Source organism: Lissotriton helveticus, chromosome 10 (genome assembly GCF_964261635.1).
Source record: "Lissotriton helveticus chromosome 10, aLisHel1.1, whole genome shotgun sequence".
NCBI classification, from domain to species: domain Eukaryota; kingdom Metazoa; phylum Chordata; class Amphibia; order Caudata; family Salamandridae; genus Lissotriton; species Lissotriton helveticus.
The window spans coordinates 419,673,346-419,698,814 of NC_136071.1; the positions used below are offsets into that span (position 1 = coordinate 419,673,346).

The window sequence follows — 25,469 nt, forward strand, 5'->3', positions numbered from 1 at the left end:
TTTCACTCGCCCTGCCTGCCTCAATCCACTATCTCCTGTCTGGGGTGGTGTAACACCTCCCTGTGACAGGACACCATTTGTCCAGGCCTCCCCTGCCGGAGTTTCGGTCAGCAGCAGGAGGCCAGACTCGTGTCTGTGGCAGCAGCATCCATTTTGTGATGCTGAGGCTCTGGTCAGTTTTAACCGCGTTTACTGTTACCCACATGTCTTACCCCTCTAGAAGGGTGGAATGCTACCCCTGTCGCCAGAACTGGCGAGGGGGTAGTATTTCAAAGCGTATGACACCTTACACGACATGTTTTGATAAAGCCAAACCAAAATTAGCAATAACCGCGAGAATTATAATGCACTTAAGAGTATATGGTATGGCAGTATCCCAGAACAGCTATAAGGACATGGTTCCGAAAGCTGCAGACAGGCTCAGCTCATGCTAGAGCACCATCCCACATAAAACCAAGCACTCTGCCTCCAGGATTGTTAAGGCCTGCCATAGGAGTGACTTATAGGTATATATGTGTCCAGGTTTAGATATAGGTATACTATATCTAAGTAAGGGGTGATTACACGACCTTGCCCCAGCTGAGTGATCAGCCAGTTGTGTCAGTTTGGAGGGCCAGCCAGGGGTGGCAAGAGGTATGCTGCAGCCCCTGGTAGGCCTTGGATGCACCTATGCCCTGGGTACCTACAGTACACTGTACAGGGGCTCATAAGGTGATCCAATACCGAAATTGTGATGTACCTAAAGTACATGGTGTTGAATTTAGAGAGAGAACAGCAGGCGGTGGGTCTGATTAGCAGGCCCACAGCCACATTAAGTCGAAAACCAGTGAAGCAAAAAGCAAAAATTGGGGTGACCATAGGAAAGCAGACCCTACTCTCCTACAGCCATGAACCTGTGCCACATGGGAACAGTCCAGCACGAACTGCCAAGCCATGTCTTCCCTGGACCGGAATCAAGCATCCTAGGACCGGTTTCTGGCTATCAGCCGTCTTCAGCCAGGATAGCTTGACTCCAGTGGCGTGGAGAGCACAAAACTCACGGCTGAGCATACCCTTCCCACTCGGGGTGACATTGTTCTGCATTCTGTCCATCAACCGTTGTATTTGCATTTGTTACCCCGAGTGGGACAGTTATGCTCAGACGTGATTCCCGTGCTCTCGACGCCACTGGAGTCAAGCTATCCTGGCTGAAGACGGCTGATAGCCCGAAACCGGTCCTAGGATGCTTGATTCCGGTCCAGGGAAGACATGGCTTGGCAGTTCGGGCTGGACTGTTCCCATGAGGCACAGGGTCAAGGCTGATTTGCATATGGCCATGTCTGAACTGGGGTGGTGTGGTGAGCAAAAAAACGATGGATTTAGGCCCAGATCTCTGTACTGGGGTGAATGTATGACATTGTTCTGCATTCTGTCCATCAACTCTTGTTTTTGCTAGGCTATATGTGAACAGCCGTATGGCAGCGCCATTCTCCACGAGCTGTACTCTAGCCACGAGTGCAGCCGGTAGTCCCAAGTACAAGGAGTTGCAAATAGAATAATCTATATACTGCCTGAATTACTTACATTTGTCCATGGTTAATACCAGTACACGATGCGCCGATGTCATTTAAGTGAAACCGAAACTGAAATGAGCCGAGAGGATCATTTCAGTTTCGCTTTCTACATGCTCAGGGAGCTAGCTCAACCCCCTGAGCACGTAGAAAGTCAGGAGGGGTATTGTTGGAAAGGGGAGAATCTTCCCTTTCCAATGGTATTCCTCTTTAGTGGATTCCTGCTTGGAGATCGACTGAGGAGGGCGATCCCTAAGCAGATATTCACCCACTAGGCACCAGTGAGGAGGGACTCAGAGGCGCATGGCGGTCACGGGGAGGACAAGGCAATGGCAAGCGGTTGTATAAACTAGGTGGTCAGGGCTATCCGATTCCATGGAATTATAAACATTCATACTCCCCGCCCTCACCAGACAATGCCAAATACAGAAAGCACCATTCATCCAGAAGTTGGCTCTATTGGAAAGTTTACTGTGCTTTCTCTTTGCTTGCGTTTGACTCTAAAGTTGCACATATAACTAATTGCTCGAGTCTATTTGTGAGTGAGAAGAATATTGGTAAAACGCAATTATTAACACCTCGCACTACAATCCAATTTATCGTTGCAGCCTGAATCTCGTTCTTTGGGCGGAGAGGTGGCTTGTTTAGCAGCGGTCACTCACCAGCACTGACTGCAGCAGCGCCTGCAAGGGCACCGGCTTTCAGTCTGCCTGTTGCTGCTCCGTACATGAGGCGCAGACTGGCTTTCCGTGGACCGGACAGTACAGCTCCAGAGGCCGGTCATGCTCTCGGCACGGCCAAAGCACCTCCGCCCGAGCGGACTCAGCAGAACGTGAGCCCCTTTGCGGTGTGGGCGAGGTGCGTGATGCAGTAGGAATAGCCGCAGGTCAGTCACACAGGCTCTGCCCGCTCTCCCGCCCAGTCTGGGCACCAAGGCTCTCTGTTGCCCCTCTTGGGCTGCTGCCTCACCACGAGTTTGGCGATGGTAGTGTTCTTGTTCAGCCTGGGTTTCCTCTTGTACCCAGCGCAGCACACGGGGCACTTGTACTCCCTGACGCCGGTGCTCCAATGTTTGTCGAGACAGCCCATGCAGAAGGTGTGTCCGCACGGGATGGTGGCGGGGACTGAGAACAGGTTAGAGCAGATGGAGCAGTCCAGCTTGTTGTCCGCTTCTTTAGCCGAGGTAGCTATGTCACAGAACCAGCTGTGAGAAATTGAAACTGAAAGTAAACAGAAAAGTTGTGGCTGGCTGAAATGAAACTTGTCCACGCCGGATGTGAGGTTTGTCTAACAACTGATAGTTTCCACATGCTCCCGGTGTCACCTAACAACGTAAAGAAGGGTTCATTCAGGCAGGATGTTGTTATGCATCGCAGGGCGCAGTGCCCTTGGTAGCTTTGTAAAACATGTTTAGCTCTATTAAAAACAAACATTGAAAATGCAATAGGTCTCTCCTTTGATTAAGTTAAAGCCATTTGCTTTGCTATACAATACCATTAGCAAAGCAAATGGCTTTAACTTATTCAAAGGTGAGACCTATTGCATTTTCAATGCTTGTTCTTTAGATGTATAGAGCAATCCTCTGAGAGATGCAGCTTCCGTTTTTTAGGAAGAGTGGCCAGGAGGTGTCTATTTTTAGGATCAATACTTAGTCTCTTTTGTTTTGGATCCAAAGGTGGGTCCTCGGAGAGAGACTCTTTGGATGGAGCATCTTTCCTTTAGGAGTTGATTTCGGCGTCGAAGATTTGGGCTGGGAGTCTTTGGGCGTCAAATGTTTTGAATCCGAGTGCTTGGTTTTAGCCGGTTTGGGCTCTAAAGTTTTCGGAGTGGCAGGTTTTGTTCTGAACTTTTCGACGCAGAGGATCTCAGCTCTGAGCCTTCATATATCGAGAATTTTGGTTCCAAAACTTTTGGTCTGGATGATTCAGCTGTAAAGCTTTAGATTTGGAAGGTTTCGGCTCTGAAGCTTTAGGTTTGGAGGATGTTGGCTGCGAGGCCTTCGGTGTCGAAGGTGTCTTTGGTGCCAGCGGTGTGGAGAGTGGAAAAATGTTTAGTCTTATGTTTCGGTGCCGAAGGTGTTTGTTCGGAACCGGAATGCTGCCAGCTATAGCTTGAGCCGGAAGGCTTGTCTTTATGTTTCATAGCTGGATTGGAGGTCGGGGCATCTGAACCTTTTTCTCGGTGCCGACCCGAGCCTGAGGGCAAAGGTGATACCGAAGCCTTAGATTTCGGTTGAGTGTGCACATGGGGATCTGTACTCACTGTACGTTGAACCGGAGTGAAGTTCAGTTCTTCTTCAATGTCGGAGTCAGCTTCAGACACGGAGACCAGTTCTTCGTCCTCGGCTTCTGCAGCTGGACAGTGGAAATCTGAATCTTTGGCGAAGATGTCTGGTATTGAGCCGCTACCTCGTTGCATCGAGCTCGACGATCACGAATGGTCTTCTTCGGTTGGAACGATTGACAAGCTTCACAGTCCTGTTCGTTGTGTTCCGGGGATAAGCAGAGGTTGGAGACCTCATGCAAGTCAGTGCCTGGAAATTTAGCACGACACCCGGGACATAGCTTAAATGGAGTCCGTTCCATCGACTGCTGGCGTTGGCCGCACGTGTAGACCAGACGGCCTGCCTCGAAGCTCCTGAGTGAAGGTTTTCTTGGTTTATACAATACGCGTCAAATGGGAAACCGTGATCGAAAGACAATACCTTTGAGGGTAGAGGAGTGCGCGTTGAAGGGGTTCGAGAACGAAAACCGAACTGGAGCACAGCAATCCACATCCAAACCCGATGGTGGAAAAAAACAATCTGGGGATGGAGTCGATGCCCATACGCACTATCACCGAAAGGAGGAGTCACCTACCTCGTGACTGGAAAGACTTCTTCAAAGAAAAACCAAGTTCAAATATCCAGACCCAACACCAGATGGCGATCTATGCCAACGCATATGATCTACAGCTCATACGCCTCGAACAGCGGTTTTCCTCTTGTTGCAGTGAGTTCTGGTGGAAGAAGGATGCACTCTAGGTGTGCACACCTGAATGTGTAGGTTCAGAGATGAGTTAAGAGAACTTGAGGCCCCTGAGTTTGTAGTAAGGGCTCGAGTTCAATCAGGCAAATGAAGATAGTGTTGTAGCTTATGGTGATGCCGGAAATTGCCTCTAGAAAGACATAGGTGAAGGATCTGTTGCTCGGTAAGGTCGTACATCTGTGAATGCTCTGTTGGTCACCAGTTGGTTGTATTTATGTAGGAATGAGAAAGAGACGATACAAATGAGTGAGGAAATAAAGAAAAGTGGTGTGCACTCGGTTGTAATAAAAGATCAGATTTATGTGTTGGTGGAAATGGTACTGCAACGGCGTACCCTTTCCACCAAAATAATAGTACACCCTCTAGATTTAAAAGCGTGCAGAACTTTGGTATAACGACGCTGAACACCACTCTGTCTCTCCCACAGTTAAACCCCTCTGATGGCCTGACAGAGTACGGCAAAAAGGTCATAGTTGAGCGGCTGCACTCCTTCCCTTAAATTCATTTCTCTCGTAATCTACTTATTCAGTGAAGTGCGTGCGAACAGCAGCTGTGGAGCGCCTCGTCACAGCTCAGTTACCAACTAATACTCAAATTGGGCACAACTCTCCAGTACCCGACTGTCGCAATGCAATTGAGGAAATCATTCCTTCGTGTAATACTCTCCAAAGTTACATCATCTATATCTGCTTTTCCATATTAATCCAATCTTTTAAGTCATGCTTCGTATTTCATATTTCATCACAACAGAGACAGCATGTTTGCGCTTTGAATATTTTATCCATCATTTTCAAGTGCCAGGCGTTGCCTATCCAGGCTTTGACGACGGCATGTGAAGTCAAACATGTTTTAAACAGTGGTTTTGTAACACAGCACATTCCCAATGCATTTCGAATTTTTATAATTCTTCGTCAGGGGTTAACTGCAAGTAAAAATAAACAAACAATTAAGCTAGCTACTCGACCATTGTACTGGTGTATAAACACAGAATATTTACTCTAAACTATACCCTCATGCAAAAGAAACTGAAAACAATAACATACTATCCCTGAGACTTCCCTTCGTGTTTGAAACTGAAAGCAATAAAGTATTATCCCTAAGACTTAAACCACCCTTCGTGCTCATAACCTTCACAACTCTCAGCCTATGCAATGAATCACATCTCTGATGAATAAAATTTTCAAAGCGCAAACATGCTGTCTCCGTTGTGATGAAATATGAAATACGAAGCATGACTTAAAAGATTGGATTAATATGGAAAAGCAGATAAAGATGATGTAACTTTGGAGAGTATTACACGAAGGAATGATTTCCTCAATTGCAGTGCGACAGTCGGGTACTGGGGAGTTGTGCCCAATTTGAGTATTAGTTGGTAACTGAGCTGTGACGAGGCGCTCCACAGCTGCTGTTCGCACGCACTTCACTGAATAAGTAGATTACGAGAGAAATGAATTTAAGGGAAGAAGTGCAGCCGCTCAACTATGACCTTTTTGCTTTGCAATATTATCGCCTCAGAGCTTGCACCCCAAGGTTTAAAGTTTAACTTTCGAAGGATTCATCATCACGGAGACGGAGAAAATAACACCTAAAGTGGATTGTTTCAATTACAATGACTGATAAAACCCATATTGGAATGAAGAGACAGTTGAACTATGATGCTTGAACATTTTCGCCGAATATTTTGTTTACACCAAATGTGTTTCTTTTTCCTTTTTTGAAGTAGCATTTGTATTTATCGTTGTAATATGTTTGGTTTACATCACTGTAGAAATGTAAGGGGTGTAGGTCACCATTGATTGAGCACACACTTTTGACTATGGAATAGGGCAGTATGGGAGATGTAGTTTTCTGTTATGGCACACACTAGAGAAAGGGAGGGGCTGAAGTGAAACACAGCATGATGGTTTATAGGTGCGACAGTTTTTCTGTTTATATAACGGCAAGAGCGTGAGGGAAACACCACTCGAGTTTCTGTTATGAGGAAGCAACATGAGACCATGCTACAGTTTGCGGCGCAGATAAGGTAAATGAAGGAGAAGGGAGGCTCGTAGTCTCACGGAAACTGTCTAATTGGGAGGGAGATGTGATTCATTGCATAGGCTGAGAGTTGTGAAGGTTATGAGCACGAAGGGTGGTTTAAGTCTTAGGGATAATAGTTTATTGCTTTCAGTTTCAAACACGAAGGGAAGTCTCAGGGATAGTATGTTATTGTTTTCAGTTTCTTTTGGATGAGGGTATAGTTTAGAGTAAAGATTCTGTGTTTATACACCAGTACAATGGTCGAGTAGCTAGCTTAATTGTTTGTTTATTTTTACTTGCAGTTAACCCCTGACGAAGAATTATAAAAATTCGAAATGCATTGGGAATGTGCTGTGTTACAAAACCACTGTTTAAAACATGTTTGACTTCACATGCCGTCGTCAAAGCCTGGATAGGCAACGCCTGGCACTTGAAAATGATGAATAAAATATTCAAAGCGCAAACATGCTGTCTCCGTTGTGATGAAATATGAAATACGAAGCATGACTTAAAAGATTGGATTAATATGGAAAAGCAGATAAAGATGATGTAACTTTGGAGAGTATTACACGAAGGAATGATTTCCTCAATTGCAGTGCGACAGTCGGGTACTGGAGAGTTGTGCCCAATTTGAGTATTAGCTGACAGAGTACGGGCCATAGGAGGTTGACCTATAGGTCCACCCAACTAATTTAGATGAGCGAACAGTAAGTTTTCACCGCTTGTCACTGCCAGGAAAACCCTGGCAGTAAGGAGCAGTAAAAACTGCAAAATGCCCCCTCCCCTCCCAGTCAGGGGAGAGAACTGCCATCGCAAGGAAGGCAATTTTTTTATTTTTAAAACAGAATCCCACTTTGGGGTTCTGTTTGGAAACTATAAACAAAAACGTAACCTTGCCGTACAGCTCCTCTATGTTTGAAGGAGCCGCACGGCAAAGCTACAATGCATTGCCAGGGACCACCTTGGCAGCTGTTCCAGTTAATTCATTAAATGTCCCCCGGCTCAATGGGCGTTTCTAAAAAGGAAGAGTTTATGTCAGTTGGTGTTCCCAGAGGTGCTGAGGCACAACAATGGAGACAAGCATTGGTAAAGCCATTAGGACTCGCCTTTCAATGGCTTACCAAAACTGTTGGTTTTGTTGATGCTCTTAGCCGTTTTTGTTGAAAAAAAGAATAAAGAATTGTTTGCCAAGGAGACACTGCAATGGCAAAATGTGCGCTGATGAATATACGCGTGGCATGATGCTACGGTTTCACCAGTGCTTATATATGCCACTGCTGACACCCATCCTGGAATGGTAATTAAAAAAAATGTTTTAAAGTAAAATAATTAATAAAAAAGTGCACTAAAGTGTATTTTTGTTTTAAGCAGTGACCCAGTAGTAAATTAAAAAGGCAACTGGGTTGGGGTGAAACAGGGGGGTGGGCGGGAAGGGGGTCTGTGGGGGCGTGGGGTAAAATGAAAATGCTGGCAAGCAGCAAAAGCAGTGAAGAAGTTTTAGGGGAGCAACGCAGGAGCTGGGTGCGTAAAAAAAGCTGCAAGAATGAGTTAGGACAGGAAGTGCTAAATATGATCTGGGGGAGAGGGAGCAACACAGCGAGTGTAGGGGGCGTGAGAATGTGAGCGGGAAGCAGCATATGGCGGAGAAAGCAAGAAAACACACACTCCCGTGGAGTTCTTGAAGGAAAAGAAAAAAAGTAGTTCCCTGATGTGGAGTTCTGGAAGGATATACATCATCCAACCAAAAGGATAGTAAAGAAGCTATGCTCCAGGGGAGGAACGAACACAACAGAAAGGGAAGCAAATAAATAGGCAACAAGCAAATGAGACTGACAGGAAAATCAACCAATGGTCATAAAAATGGGCTGACTCAAAATCCACAGTAAGAATCGGTATTGCCCACAATATATATATTTTTTTAAGTTCCAGCCCAGCACAAGGTGCTTCAGAAGTTCCTTCTTGTCTAGTGGTATACGAAAAGCACCTAGGACTTTGGTGTAGCTGCTGCACTTGTGGAAGGAAGGTCAGAGGGTTTATTTTTTTTGTTTACTTTTGCAAAGAAAGAATGGCTGGACAAACTGACTTTTCGTGCCTCTGCTCTTACAATGGGGAATATGTGATGCAAGTGCAGACATGAACAAGGTTTCTGCTGTGTCCTAGACTAGACTCCATTTGTTTACCTTGCAGTGTTTAGCTTCTAGCTTGAGCAAAGCCTTATTTGGGTTACACCCTGATTGGGTACCTTGTTCCTAGTACACACGCTACACAGTCAGCACTATTAGTTTTTCAGTGACTGGGTAGGTGATGCATTATGTGCTTGTCTACATTTAAGTTTTGGTCTGAGATCTGACCTCCATGCCTCTGTGAGAAATGACAAGCCTGAAGTACTATGCAGGAGGCGGAGTCTTGAGCGGGGGTTTGTAAACAGGTGTCAGCATTAAGACTTACTGCTTGGCATCCTTTTCCAAAGAATATCTTCAATGAGACACAAAAACAGCAATTACACGGACAGGAAATTATGTGGCATACTCTATTTTGGGGGTTGCTCCATATAGTTAACTCGCTGAATGCTTTATGAGAGCCGAAAATTATTTTGAGCGAGGAACCTTCTGGATTTCTGCTGCTTGATTGAATATTCACAAAACGGTGTGTGGCACTTTTCTCTCTCAAAATGTCTTTTAGCTCTGGGTCATTTGAAAGTAACAAAATCAATCATTAGGTCAAGAGTGTTAGACAGCGCATGCACTGTCTGTTGTGCGAGACTTTCTGTGGCCTTACCATGAACATACAGGGGCTTGGAGCCCACTCACTGCTTGGCTTTCCTCTCACTTTCATTTGCAGCCTCCTTCTTATTCATGCCCCAGTGTGTCTATCTTGTGTTCGGTCCTCCAATGGAACAGTGTATTTTTATCATCTCTGGATTGGCTGGCTTCTATGCTTCCACTGCTTACTTCTCAAGCACTATTTTTTTCTTTTGGGTTAAGCACCCCATGGGAGTGCATGTGTTTTCCACTTGTATTTCCCTTGCATTCCGGGCTGCTCTGTCACCTGTGAGCTTCTCCCCGTCCCCTCCAAGTTCGCATCGCCACTGTGCACTTCCCTCATTACTTACTCACATACGTGCTCCTCCTCCGCTCGCTCCACACTGCGCACTCGCCTGTTGCTTTACCTCCCCAGCAACATCACATCCCTCGTCTGTACTTCTTCTCCCCCTCGCCCATGTGGTGCTTCCCACCACCTGCACCCTCCATGGTGTGCAACATGTGCCCCCCATGTTGGTCTCCCTGCCCCACCAAATCCTCCTTGTTGCTTCCCTCCACCCATCCCCTCTTGTTCCTCCCCGCCCATGAAAAAAGGCGTCTACACATTTTATTCTATTTGTTTATCCAACTCAGATCAGCAAATAAAAGAGAAAAAAAGTGCCATCATTGTGTAGATGCATGCAAACGCCTGCAAAATGAAGCCCCATAGGCTTTATTTTTTACTTATTTAGCCTTGTTGCACAGCATCAAGGATGATGCACTATATGGTAAAAACCATTGACAAACCCAATGGGTCTTGAAGGTGAGCCTTATTAGTTTTTCCTATGCTTGTTTTTTACAAGTGGCTGCGAGTTTTTAGTACTTTTGTGCATTTAAATCAAAATGTGCATTATTAATAGTGAAGAGAGCAATTAACCTACACTTGAATTCATATGTGCATACTGACTTGGAGCTAATCCAATTGAAACTAATTTGCTATGACATGTTAAAGTGTGTTTTCCTGGCTTAAGCCGACTAGGTCTCAGTTAGGCTCAAAATTATCTTGCCCAAAAGGGATGCCATTTCTTCATATTTATTTTCAGCTTATATTTCTATTTGACACAATGTGTAGCAAGATGCAGATTTGTTTATTTCTGAATAACACTTCCCTCGAAGAGGGCCTACCGTAACATTCTCAAGGGTGGTATTGTATTCATTGCTAATGGTTCACTGTTTATTTTGCTAGTTTATTCTGTCTCCTCCGGATGACATTAGGTCAGTGGGGCTGAATCAATATTTTTGTAGAAGGTTAGTACTAACATGAATAGGGTTATATGTAAATTCATAATTCTGTAATTTGATTTACTGAGAATGTAATTATTTTCTCACAATTTGTAGTTTAATGCTTTCTTATGGAGACATGGCTACATAAGACCATGAATTTGGGGTGAGTGAGATCTTTTTGGTCTCTACTAGGGATGCTGCTGAATTTTGGACTGATTTTGCTGCATATTTAAGATGTAGTCTATGTCTGTTTTTGCCTACTATTCTGCATTATTCATATTACTGAGAGCCTTCATGGCAACCTTTAGTATTAAAATGAGATTATTGCTGCATCTGCACTGTACTTTTTCTTTACTGTAGCTTTTGAATCTTGTAACAAACCATGCTTTTTTTCTAAATCTACTCTAAAACTCACTTTTTGAGTCAGTCCTTTCCTTATTTGACTGTATTTTGAGACTCTTGTTTTGAACCTTGTCTCTGGGACACACATCTCGTGATTCGAGGGCAACACAGTCACCGATCCACCCAACATCTGGGTGTGCTCTTTCTGATGCAGATTTTGTTATGGCTCCTGTGCGCCCACACAGTCGTCAAGAGGTTGCTGATGTTGAGATCAAAAGCTATGTCGGGGAGGAGGGGCTTTTTTTGTGTTTGAAGTGGTGCTGTGAGCAGGAGGTACCAGTGCACTAGCATATTTGTTTCTCGGCCAAAGGTGAAAGGGTTAAAGAATGTTCCTGTGGTAGTTCACTTATACATTTTTCGTGGGTGAAATTAGTAAGGAGTTGTTTGTAAACTGCTTTGTTGTAGGTCAGAAGACCCTGAGCGATATGGTACATGAAATATAAATACGTGAGTACTCCTTTCTAATTTATTTCGCAAGGGTTGGAATAACCAGTTCCACTTTTGGTTATGAGGCAAAACTTACCCAAACCACAGTTATTTTCTGTTCGGGTGCAATGTTTGGGAGTGGCTGATCCTGTGTGATTTGGGATAGGTTCCGCCTTTCTTTCGGGGTAATATTTGCAAAAAACAGATGTTGAGTAGTGGTCTTCCTGATGTTTGGAGATGGTGATATGATTATCATCACCAGCGTCATTTTGTAAACTGGAGTGCAATGACTGGAGGGGGATGAATGTTGCTCTTCTGTCCTCGTGCTCCGGTTAATTTCTAGAGCGGTTATAGAAGAGGATTAACAAAAAAAGACGGTTGTGGTGCTTTTCTTTGCTCCAGCATCTGAGTTCTAGATCATCAGCTCTAGAGCTGTGATGGCATCACATAATAAGTGATACCACAGGATGGGTCTGGTAGTTAGTGTAACCAAGGAGAGAGGCTGAGCCGGTAAGTTGGCTCTTTATGAGGCATCCGGTTTCCTAAGAGCCTAATATGGACACTATTTCTATATGTAAAAAGACAGCATGGTTCAAGGAGAAAACATGAATTTCATAATACTGCAACAGGACACCTTTCTACAATGGGGCACAGCCAGTGAGCAGTGTTCCGTCATTTACAGCCTAGTTAGTGTAAACACACAGCAACAAAGGATGGGTTTTTGGTACACAATAGTAAAGTGCTTAGTTTAAAGAGTGCTATATTACCCTGTGTTCTACGTCGGAAGCATTTTTGTGTCCCCACATCACTTTTACTCTAACACTAGATCATTATGTAATAATAAAGCTCACTAGCTCAAGTTCTTCTTCCTAGAACTCGGTATCTCTAGCGGTTTGTGAATTATTAGAAGTATCCAATACCAAGGGCCCCCCCCCCGGAGACTGATATATGGCAGACAGGCAGGGGAAAATTTCAGAACAACAATCAGAGTAAATGTCTGCCAAACAAGATAAGTAAAGATGGCTCACTCAGAGTCCATAAAATATATTCAGCAAGATTAAGCTCACTAGATTTAGGGACCAAAACACAGATTCAGCCGTACAGCAGTCTAATAATATTACATCTTTTTATTAGTTATTTTGTTTCTTTTTTATATATTTAGACTATGGATAAATGTTTCCATCTCATATCTTTAGAAGATTACAATTAAAAGGAGAACACATAATACACACTAGAATTTCATGAAGTCTCTAAAACAGCCCCTGATGCCCCACACTCAAAACATTCAAGATTTACTCGTTCAATCTACACATACATAAATACACACACTTCACTTTCATCCACCATCCTCTATATGGTTCCAGAGTAACAGATGAACTTGATCCTGTAGAGTCTTCTCAGCACAGCATTGAGGACCCCAGTTGGTAGAGACAGGACAAGGAAGAATAACGCCAACGCGCGTTTCGGTGACCGGCCAGATTTACTGCCGCACCTTCATCAGGGCATTCATACGAGGACAATGGGGAGGGGCATGTCAATAATATACAACGGCCAATATTATATAACCAGTCAGCCAAATGGCCAATCTTATATAACCAGTCAGCCAAATGGCCAATCTTATATAACCAGTCAGCCAAATGGTGCGAGAAATCGTGTTGTGGCGTGAACCCTTTTCTGTTGTATATATAGAGATTCGCTCGTAATCTGAGGACGAATCGGGATACTTGTGGACCCCTGACCTTATCTTTCGGGTCAGATAATGGATGCGTCCCAGAGAAATGATCTTATACTCTGAGAGACGAAACTTGCATTCTTAAAACACTCTTGATTATTGGAGAAACGTGTTTATACTATCAGGAACCTCGCGTGTTCGGAGCCATCTTGCATGCAGGCTTATTTTGCGGTTTCACCTTTCCTATTTGGATACCCAAGGCTCGGTGGCTGCATGGACTGAGATAAGCTGAAGAAATTACAGTCATAGAACTTTCCCCCTTCTTTCTTTGGATGTAGTGCTCGATTGCAGAAGGAAATCATCCACTGCAGAGAAGGTTCATTTGGCTGACTGGTTATATAAGATTGGCCGTTGTATATTATTGACATGCCCCTCCCCATTGTCCTGGTATGAATGCCCTGATGAAGGTGCGGCAGTAGATCTGGCCGGTCACCGAAACGCGCGTTGGCGTTATTCTTCCTTGTCCTGTCACTACCAACTGGGGTCCTCAATGCTGTGCTGAGAAGACTCTACAGGATCAAGTTCATCTGTTACTCTGGAACCATATAGAGGATGGTGGATGAGAGTGAAGTGTGTGTATTTATGTATGTGTAGATTGAATGAGTAAATCTTGAATGTTTTGAGTGTGGGGCATCAGGGGCTGTTTTAGAGACTTCATGAAATTCTAGTGTGTATTATGTATTCTCCTTTTAATTGTAATCTTCTAAAGATATGAGATGGAAACATTTATCCATAGTCTAAATATATAAAAAAGAAACAGAATAACTAATAAAAAGATGTAATATTATAAGACTGCTGTACGGCTGAATCTGTGTTTTGGTCCCTAAATCTAGTGAGCTTAATCTTGCTGAATATATTTTATGGACTCTGAGTGAGACATATTTACTTATCTTGTTTGGCAGACATTTACTCTGATTGTTGTTCTGGAATTATTAGAAGTACCAGGATCCAGAATGTTTGTAATCTAGAGCAGGTCGCCAATTCTATATCGTATAAGAGCTATTACAGATGACTATGTCTAGATTTTCTGTGAACTATCATCTTTAAAACGCTGCTCAATATTACTTGAATCGCTCCGTTACTTACTTGAGTCTATTGCCTTCTCCCCCGTCCTCGTTCTGCAGGTCCTCTGCATAGGAGCTATTTTCAATATCCTCAACATCCTCGGTGTCCTGAAAATCCTCAGGGGCAACGGTCTTATCTGAAGGCATTGCTACGGGTGGTTTGTTTTCGAGTTGTATTCCGTGCTTTTCGATTTTTTACTTTCTGTTATTACATTTTGTACGTTTGACCATTCCCCTTTTGATCTGTTGAGAAAGCACAGCACAGATTATCAGCATGATTGAAGCAGTCTGGAATGCAAAATTAGCATATTTCCTTCTAGGAGAGGCGAAAATGTTCTTGTCAACTTTACAAAGTCAGAAGCTGGGGGGTGGGAGGGGGGTGCAAACATTGGCAAAGCCAATTGGTCTATGCTCTTTTAGGTGAGTGTTCTTTGTTGCAACAGGTTTAGGTTGGATCGCTGAAGGATGTTAGCCTTATGCCATTGGATAAGAGAACAAGAATTGCCATAATTCGCCAGGCTGCCCAACGAAAAATCATTAGCATGAAATAAGCCAGAAATCTGCTGAATAAGAAACAGCTGCAACCTGCTCATGAACATTAGCAGTGGCCTGTCAATGAAGGGACTGCTAAGTTTCATGTGAACCGCTCAAGTAAGTTTTCTGCAGATAACTTCTCAACACTGATGTTTAGTATTAGTGATTGGCAATTTACCATGTAGAGCCCATTTGCAGGTACATTTTGAATACTTATGACACAACGAATACTTGAGGTAGAAGTCATAACCCGCAAAATTATCAGTTTTATATGCAAGTGAGATGCTAAAGCAGAATTGTGTGAAAACAAAGACGTCTTTGCAAATATGGCTGTGTGGCGCAGTTCTTCGAGAGTAGGCAGAATGCATCCCTCATCTTTCAAAATAGGCAACATTTCTGTAGGTAAAAACTGTACAGTGTATCCACGCAGGCTTGCAGAACTGTAAGGTGAGTCCACTGGAAAGAAAACATATCTGTTTGCAAGTTTTAGACAGAATTGTAGTTGAGTGTTGTACAAGGGGCTCTCGCCCTAAAGGACTTTAGTTTCTTTGTTTGAGCCTTTGAAAATATTTTGCCTTAAATCATGCAGTTTAAGTCAGAATAGAATTAAATGGGGTTTTTTGCCTTTATTATGCTAGTCACAAGAACCCGACCCAACTGGTGGGTATTTACGCTTTGCGACCAGAATCTGTTAGCTTGCAGATATAAAGGTGAGCCAAGGTTTTCCTAACAAAACGTTTGTGTGTGGAGAAGGGCATGGAAAATGTGAATGGGCAGGCCTGCAGAAGGAACTCTAACATTTTCTTAGACAGGCTGTCTGGGGCCAAGGTTCTGGTGATTATGGAGTTTCCAGAAGGGCAAGGGGACTGGTTTGCTGCGGAGACTGAAGGAGACAGGTGCAGGTCATACAGACGCATCCTGGAGGCTGAGGGGTGCCGCTCGTAGTCGGTTCTGTGGAAACTTGCTTTGCCGTCATTGTACCTGGAGGTGACCTGCTTCGCTGGTGATAGCGTTTTGGAACTTTGGTTGCCAGCCCGAGACCGGGACTGCGAGGCCCACCAGGCAGTGCGTTATCAACACCTCGCACACCTGCCGCCTCTTCCCGGGTCTCCTCCCCTCTGCTGTTCCTGCCGGGCCCTTAAAACACGACTCGCGGCCCCCGCTCTGCGGGAGCCGCTCGTAGTCGGTTCTGTGGAAACTTGCTTTGCCGTCATTGTACCTGGAGGTGACCTGCTTCGCTGGTGATAGCGTTTTGGAACTTTAGTTGCCAGCCCGAGACCGGGACTGCGAGGCCCACCAGGCAGTGCGTTATCAACACCTCGCACACCTGCCGCCTCATCCCGGGTCTCCTCCCCTCTGCTGTTCCTGCCGGGGCCCTTTAAAACACGACTCGCGGCCCCCGCTCCGCGGGAGCCGCTCATAGTCGGTTCTGTGGAAACTTGCTTTGCCGTCATTGTACCTGGAGGTGACCTGCTTTGCTGGTGATAGCGTTTTGGAACTTTGGTTGCCAGCTCGAGACCGGGACTGCGAGGCCCACCAGGCAGTGCGTTATCAACACCTCGCACACCTGCCGCCTCTTCCCGGGTCTCCTCCCCTCTGCTGTTCCTGCCGGGGCCCTTTAAAACACGACTCGGGGCCCCCGCTCCGCGGGAGCCGCTCGTAGTCGGTTCTGTGGAAACTTGCTTTGCCGTCATTGTACCTGGAGGTGACCTGCTTCGCTGGAGAAAGCGTTTTGGAACTTTGGTTGCCAGCCCGAGACCGGGACTGCGAGGCAGTGCGTTATCAACACCTCGCACACCTGCCGCCTCTTCCCGGGTCTCCTCCCCTCTGCTGTTCCTGCCGGGGCCCTTTAAAACACGACTCGCGGCCCCCGCTCCGCGGGAGCCGCTCATAGTCGGTTCTGTGGAAACTTGCTTTGCCGTCATTGTACCTGGAGGTGACCTGCTTTGCTGGTGATAGCGTTTTGGAACTTTGGTTGCCAGCCCGAGACCGGGACTGCGAGGCCCACCAGGCAGTGCGTTATCAACACCTTGCACACCTGCCGCCTCTTCCCGGGTCTCCTCCCCTTCAGCCTGCTTCCATTTTAGGCGGTCCTACAGCGCGTTAGCGGGACGCGTGCGCGGGACGCAGCACGGGACGAAGCCCGGACAAAGGGCAGACAGTCTGTGACAGTCCGTGACTGACCGTAACTGGGCTGGGCCAGGAACCCTGCCTGTTTCCGTCGAGATATAACATTGCTACCCGTCAAGTACGAAATATCCTTGTCAACATACCCCTGTAGTCTCTGTTGATCTATCCAATTGGTAAACGATTGTCTTTTTGGGGGTGATACTCCTAGCTGTCTACTAATTAATTGCTTTCAATATGTCCAAACAAAGGTCTTCATCTGTACCTAATACTATAATTAATTACCTGGTTCAGGTTGTGAGCAAAATAAATAGCACAAGACGTATATCGCTGGGCTTGAGCTCACCACCGGGCACTTCTACACAGGGTTCTCTGCTGGATTCTACTATGTTAGAAGTTCCGGTACAGGTACATAGTAGTGATGCATCAGCCACCGAGATAAGCCCCAATGATAATCTTGATTTGAATATCTCCTCTGCTGTTAACCTAGACAATGACCCGGGTGATCAGTTAAACATAATAGAAGATGATTCCCCTCCCCCTGTGTCTGTGCCTGCGACTAGAGCTATAAGAGCATGCAGAAAGGGCCAGAGCACAGGGTGGGTTACGTTCTAATAGAAAAAGAACAGCATCTCCATCGAAAGCAATAGCCATAATAGAGGATAATGGGGAACAAGGCGAAAACGAGATACTTGGCGATTAATTGATTAAAAAGCTAGTGAGTATGATCGACTCCAAGATGAAATCCATAATTAAACCACTAGTAGCCAAAATTGATCTATTAACAGCTGAAGTAAATAGATTAGGGGGATTGTTAAATAAGACAGTGGAGGAGGTGGGTAATATACCAACCTTAGTCACAAACAGGGTTGTATCATCGACAAATATCCCTAAGGGAGGGACAGGGGGTAATGGTGATGTAAGACCAGTTCCGCCTCTCACTCAGCAGACAGTTGGTACAGGTGCCAGGGTTATACACGACAAAGTCTTACCACAAATTCTACAGGGATTGGTGTTGACCAAGGCCCGGTTCAACTTATTGTAGAGGCCTCTCCCCTTGTCCTGGTTCTGGCTAATGTACCCTCCCTAAAACCAGGACAAGTCGAATCCACTTCTTCTTTGATTAGCAAAGCATACCATTGGCTTTGTAATAATATGATGATATCTCCGAGGGGAAAACAACTGTTAGCAGGGGAAATCACCATGGCAAGAAGGGTGGATTGGATAGGGAATAGCGTGAAAAAACTAAAAGGAGACTGTGTAGTCCTGCATTTTTTAAGCCCAGAGGTACTCCCGGAGCTTCTAAGATATATATTTCCTCCGCGACGTAGGAGTGCCGAGATTGTTCCACTAACCTTGGACTTTTTCTACAGGAGAGGCAGCACAGTGAACCCAAGTATTTTAAAGACAAAATGGAACTCGGTAACAAATAACTGGGGTAGGGTTGTACAACCTAACGAATGGGGAATCAGTGTTGAAAAAAGATTTGCGGCACTGTCAGACCTGAATGAATGCGATTGACTTGGGAGGGCAGGCAGTGGTGTGGTCCAGGATCTGGCTGAGAAAAATTTGATCAACACTTTAGTTGTTGAGGATACTGGTTCTTCTAATGTAACTTGTATAACCCAAGTAAGATTAATAGGTGACATACTCCCTTTGGCTAAAAACAAGAAGAATGAATCCTCAAAGCTGCCGTTGAATTCCATCGCAAAGTCTGAGACTGATGTGTGTGCTGCTGTTTCTGTAATGGGTACTAACATTGAGAACACCTCTGCGAGAGTAGTTGTTACTGATGGTATTAGCAACAAAGGTATTTTGACTGGATTTGAACAGGAACTACTAGAAAAAAGTGTTGAGAATCCCTTAATAATGGACCCGGATGGCATTGAGGATAATGTGGGGAAAATATTCTCATGGAACATTGCAGGATTGAGTTCTAAACTGGACTCTGGAGAGTGCCTTCGATTTGTTTATTCCTTTGATCTATGTATATTTCAGGAGACCTGGTTATGTGAACCATCTTTTGCTCAAGGATACCTGAATTACTTTGTGCCAGCTTTAAAAGGCCCAAGGGGAAGACCAATGGGTGGTCTAACCATCTGGGTTCGGCAGTCTTTAAGACTAGATGTCAAAGTAAAAGAAACTAGCCATAGATCGCCATTGCCGGCGAGGTGCGAGGCCACGCCCACTTTGAGGCCACGGCCCCCGCCCTCACCGGTACAAAAACACTGATTACGAGTGTCTTCTCTTAGAACCTAGCAACCTCCTGAGGCGGAAAGCCGGGAGCATCACGATCTATTTTAATATATTTCTGTGTCACAAATAATTTGTTTTTAAACTCTCACGCTGTTACCTGGCTTCTCAAAAACTTCTTTGCTGCACGCCCAGCGCACCGCACAGCGGATTCTATCGCTGTAGGCGGACCTCAGAGACCAAAAATCACAAGATCGCCATTGCCGGCGAGGTGCGAGGCCACGCCCACTTTGAGGCCACGCCCCCCGCCCTCTGTTACCTCTAGGAAAGATGTGCACCTACCGTTCGCGCAGCGGACGGGCGCAGCGGGCGCGCCTAATGCAAGCCCGTCTGCGCCCGTCCGCGCCTGGCCCGTGCCTAGGGCCAGTCCCCCTGCCCGTCCGGCTGTCTCTAGCCGTACCTGCTGGACCAAATCTCAACTTCTCCTCTTAAAACCCACATCATGCCCTTCCACTACACTATGTAGTCCTGATCACTTGAAGGATGCCTCTTTTAACTGCCCTCAATGTAACTTCACGCTCCCACCTTGGAGCCTCCGCCCTTCTCCCTGCCCTAGCCTGCCTAACCGCCAGTCCCATCCCCTGACGCTGAAAGCAGGTCTGATCAACTGCCGGTCTCTGCCCCGCCACGCCAACGAGATTTGGAGATCAATCATCTCCGATGCCTGGGACATCCTATTCCTTACCGAGTCTTGGCTCACAGATTCCTCCACTCCTGATATCCATCTTGCCACCCTGCCTGGCTACACCTTAAAGGGCATCAATCGTGCAGGGGGCAAATCAGGAGGCGGTCGCGCCATCATCCTAAAATCCCACCTTAACCTGTCTATTACCAAATTAACTAACATCGGGATGATCGAAGCTATGTACTTCACTATCTCGGACACTGCGGCAGTTATATTGGCGGGTACACTAGTTTACAACCCTCCTACCGCCTCAACTCTCTCACTAACTGCGCTTACCCACCTGTTGGCGGATCTCTCCCTTAAACACCAATACTTTTTGGTGCTAGGAGACTTCAACCTCCACGTGGACAACTCTCTCTGTTTGAAAGCCAACAACCTGTTAGAAACTATGCAGAGTCTGAACTTACTTCAGTTAGTCAAAGGCCCTACACACTCAGCTGGGCATACCCTTGATCTAATCTTTGCTAACTTTTCGAACATCTCAGTCCTCCCTTCCCTCCCTCTCACCTGGTCTGACCATCATCTTGTCCCTTTTAACCTTGCGCTAAGTTCTAAACCCGCTCCAACGGTTCTCAGGAAAGAGCTGGGGAGAAAATGGCATAAAGTCACCTCTGCCACATTTGACCCCCTATTCCACTTTCAACCGGGCCCTCTTTCCAGTAACATTGATGGAAATGTTTCCAGACTCAATTTTACATTGCTTCAGGCCATCGATTCCCTCACCCCCCTCAAACCCATCTCCTCCGCTAGAACCCGCCCCTCTGCCCCTTGGTTTTCTACTACCCTCCACGAGGAAAAAAGCAGATGCAAAACACTTGAACGCAAGTGGCGGCAGAACTACGACCCTGAAGCTAAAGTTATCTACAAAACCGCTCTGAAAAAATTTCTTAAACAAAAAAAATCCACTATGAGAGACTACTTCTCATTACAAATTGCTAATGCTAAAAACTCCTCAAAAACCCTCTTCAGCATTGTCAAAGACTTTCTCAATCCTCCCGCTAGGGCACCGCAGAACCCCTCTAGCCAGGGATGTATGACGTTACTCCGCATACCGTTACAACTACCTACCATTACAACGCGACCATTACAACGCATACCATTACAACGCATAGCGCTTTGGGGTGCTGGATAGTGGTAAGTATAATTTACTATTCTAACTCCAGTCCCCGTGGACCCTAGGGAAGGTGTTGGATAGTAAATTATACCATTCCCTATCCTATAGCGCCCCCCAGCGCAATGCGTTGTAATGGTATGCGTTATAAAAGTCGCGTTGTAATGGTAGTGCGGAGTAACGAATGCGTTGTAACGGGTGCATACCTCTAGCCAGGCATTATGCGATGGACTCTCGGACTACTTCCTCGAAAAAATTCATAAAATACGTACCTCATTTTCTACTGAGGTATCCCCCCTGTTCCCCCATGTAAGGGCCCCAGAATCCGCCTCTCTGCAGTCCTATAACGAGCTAACTCTAGAGACCGCACTCAGGCTACTTACCCAATGCAGATCTGGTTCCCCTTCCGACCCTATCCCTGCCAAAATCATGGGTGACCTAGCCCCCTCATTGGCCATCCCCTTTCTCTCCATCTGGAATGCCTCCCTCCACCATGGCATCTTCCCAACTACGTGGAAGGAAGCACTGGTTGTTCCCATTCTGAAAAAGCCCGATGCCGATCCTTCTAAATTCGCTAATTACCGTCCCATTTCCCTCCTCCCCAAACCCGCAAAAATCCTGGAAAAGGCCGTGCAACTACAACTAACAGAGTATCTGGAGGACAACTCTCTGTTACACGACTCCCAATCCGGATTTAGAGCAGGATTCAGCACGGAGACGGCTCTTCTGGAAGTGGCTGAGACTATTCGTGAGTGTGTAGACAGGGGCGAGAAGGCCATGTTGGTCCTCCTCGACCTGTCCGCTGCTTTTGATACGGTCTCCCACAAAATCCTCCTAAACCGTCTCAAGCAGGTCGGAATCGGTGGCACCGCTCTCACCTGGATTGAATCCTTCCTCACTGGCAGAAGTCAGAGGGTGATGCTTAGGCCTTTTAAATCAGAGGGTAAACCCCTGCTGTGTGGGGTTCCGCAGGGCTCTGCCCTCAGCCCTCTGTTTTTTAACGTATATCTCGCACCCTTGGCCGCAATTGTGGAGTCTTGTGGAGTCAGAGTGGTCTCCTATGCTGATGATACTCAGCTGATTTTCTCCTTTAGAGATCACTCGGACTCCACGTTTGCCAACTTCCACCAATGTCTAGACAACATCTGTGACTGGATGACCAATAATCACCTAAGACTGAATGCTGATAAAACAGAAGTCCTGTTTTTTAACAAGAAAAATTGTATTTCCCCCTCCCTGTGGTGGCCCACATCTCTTGACCCTGCACCCACCCCTGTCCACTCAGCACGTAACCTGGGCTATCAGTTCGACAACTCACTCTCATGCAAAGCACAAGTCAACAAGGTCACATCTGCCTGCTTCGCGAAGTTACGCATGATTAAGAAGATCCTTCCCTACCTCCCCTTGGACGCTCGCCGAACAGTCACTCAGGCCCTCATCACTTCTCACCTGGACTACGCTAACAGCTTATATGCCGGCGCCCCTCAATATCTGATCGATCGGCTCCAGATCGTTCAGAATGCGGCGGCTAGACTGATCGGTAATATCCCCTACCGTCAGTCAGTCGCCGCTTATCGCAAAGAGCTCCACTGGCTTCCCATTGCAAGCCGCATCCAGTTTAAGATCCTCACCCTTGCCTTCCGAGCTATCAACGGCCTTGGACCTAGCTACCTGAAAAAGCGAGTCTCAATATCTCAATCCATCAGATCACTGAGATCTAACAACTTACGCCTCTTGATTTCACCTCGCTTTCGACTCTCCAGAATGGGCGGCAGAGGGTTCAGCGTTATCACTGCCAAACTGTGGAACCGCCTCCCAACCGACCTCAGGTTCTGCCCGTCTGAATCCATCTTCCGTGCCAGATTAAAAACCTGGCTGTTTTCCGGATTATGATTCCTGTCCTGCAATTACCTTACTCCTCCCCTTCCCCCTTGAGGCTCCGGTTCTAGCGCCGGGACACCCCTTCGGGGGTAGCTGCGCGCTTTATAAGCTACATAAAATACAAATAAATAAAATACAGACATTCAACTAATAACATTGAATTCTGATATTTTGGGTACATTAGACATCTACAATGTATATGTGAGGAGATCTAAGGGAGGGAGGTCAGAGGTATTGGCGGCCTTGATCTCCCTACTTGATACAAACTCCCAAGATAATCATATTGTCATTGCAGGTGACTTTAATCGAACATTTGAACCCTTAGCCATAGACGATGATTTTCTAGGGGACGAAGAGGATTGGCATCGGGGGGTACCTAAAATAGAGTTAAATCCAGTTATGCGCTGGACTGAGGATGTCATTAGTATGAATGCCTTATGTTTTGAGAAATGTCTAAGAGCATTAAATGGTAGGACATCAAGTGATAAAAATGGGTCCATGACATTTGACAATGGGCGGCACAGGAGTAGAATAGATTATGTACTCTGTAGTTTGCAATTATGGCCGATGTTATGCGACATGGAGGTTGTGTGGAGGAGTGAGAGTGACCACAATCCTCTGGGTATAAAGCACAAATGGTGGTCATTCCTTAACAGGACCATCTGCTCTACAGCTCTTGTTCCACCCTTAACTGTCCCTACTAACGATATGCGTAGGTTGAGATGGATAAATGTTGCAACTAATCGAGAGGCTATGGATAATATCAAAATCGAAGCTGGCAAAACGATAGCAGCCATGGAAAATATTAATCTTTCCAGTTTTGCGCTGAACGGCCTGGCGGTTATCCACGACACTCTTTTTTCTGTAATTAAAAAACACTTTTTGAAGCCTGTAAAAGGCAAGGGTGAGAGAGTTCCCAAGAATGCAAAATGGTACAACGCCCATTGTAGGGACGCACGAAACGCCCTAGGTACTGCTCTAAAGGGTAGGGACATTATGGCTATACAAACCGCCAGAAAGGAATATAAAGCCAGTATAGCAAACGCAAAGAAAGCTTGGGATGAGCATCACTGGTCCGAATTAAAAAGGGCTAGTGATAAGAAAGATAACTGAACATTGTTAAATGGGGAGGTGAGGGGAAACCTGAACCCCCTAATAACAACGTCCCGGAAGAAGAGTGGGTAAAAATTTTTAGAATTCAGTACGCTATGACGAAACAGGTTATATCCATAGCAGATATAGACTATACCCACTTTAAAGATACATTTTTTAGTCTACAAGAAATTATGGTGGCTTTGAGCTCGGCGAACAGTGGCCGTGCACCAGGCATGGATGGTGTACCCGCCGACGTCTTTATTAATGATAAAGAACGCTGGTGTAAGTACATTTGCCTCCTTATTAACAATATTGCCAAGGTTGCAGAGGTACCGATATCTTGGAAGGTTGCAGAGGTACCGATATCTTGGAAGGGAGCAGTAATCATACCAGTGTTTAAGAAAGGTGACCGATCACAGCCCAGCAATTACAGGCCGATTAGCCTTATTGACACCGTACAAAAAATAATAGGGCGCGTGATCGTGAATAGGCTTCTTGACTGGGCTGAGGACAATGATGCTTTGTCACCGTTCCAAGCGGGATTCCGTAGGTCCACAAGTACTGTGGATCAGGTTTTCCGCTTCAGCTTACTGCAATGGAAGACCGTGGTGCTGGGTGGAGGCAGTCTATATGCGGCTTTTGTCGACTTGCGGGCTGCCTTCGATCTAGTGCCGCGGTCGAAGTTGTGGTCTGTCCTTAAGAACCTGGGTGTTCCTGATGATTTACTGACTCTGATAATGCGGCTCCATGAATCAACATTCGCCAGAATTCAGTGGGGGGGTCAGGGCCAGCAGACAGCGGACTTCCCGGTAGAGCGGGGCGTTCGGCAAGGGTGCTCAATGGCCCCCACTGTTTTTACACTGTTTATCAACGGTGTTGTATCCCGTATGCTATCGGCCGAGTTGGATGACCCTTCATTAGCTGGCACTAAAATACCAATTTTAATGTTCGCTGATGATACGCTCATTATATCAAAAACCCCAAGTGGCCTTCAGCGAGCATTGGCTATCTTTGATCTATTTTGCGGTGAGCATGGTCTGGAGGTCAATGTGACCAAGACAAAACTAATGATTTTTAATCCGCATCCTAGCTTTAAATCCAAAATCATTATGAGTGGTCGGCCTCTAGAAGTGGTGAACATTTTCACTAATCTGGGCATTCATATCTCAAACAAGAATGGCTGGAGTAATCACATAGATATAGCTACATTAAGACACAGGCAACTATCAGGTGTTATCAGTTCCGAGCATAGAAAGTCCCTGACGAAACCTATAAAGCCTGCTTTGCAGATATATGAGGCAAAGGCTCTTGGCTCTGCACTATATGGTGCTGAGCTATGGGGTTTCGAGAAGGTGGCTGCCTTACAAATCTCGGAAAATAAGTTCTTTCGGTCTATAACTGGTGTCCCGAAAAGTACTCCCCTGCTGCCCCTCAGGTATGACTTGGGTAGAAAAACGGTTACAGACTTGGTCAGACTCCGACCAATTCTGTACTGGAGAAGGCTCTGGACTACGCCTGAGCTTTCCCATTATGCTGAGG

At 45.9% G+C, this 25,469-nt stretch overlaps 1 protein-coding gene across 2 annotated transcripts in view; it reads right to left on the reverse strand.

The window, feature by feature from the left end:
* HMOX2 (heme oxygenase 2) overlaps positions 1 to 25,469 on the reverse strand; it is a 233,491-nt gene that overhangs the window by 122,538 nt on the left and 85,484 nt on the right. For both annotated transcript variants that reach the window (XM_078662904.1, XM_078662903.1), the window contains exon 2: positions 14,267 to 14,487. In XM_078662904.1, the coding sequence (XP_078519030.1) occupies positions 14,267 to 14,391 (125 nt within the window). In that variant the 5' untranslated portion in view covers positions 14,392 to 14,487. The remainder of the gene's footprint in view (positions 1 to 14,266; positions 14,488 to 25,469) is intronic.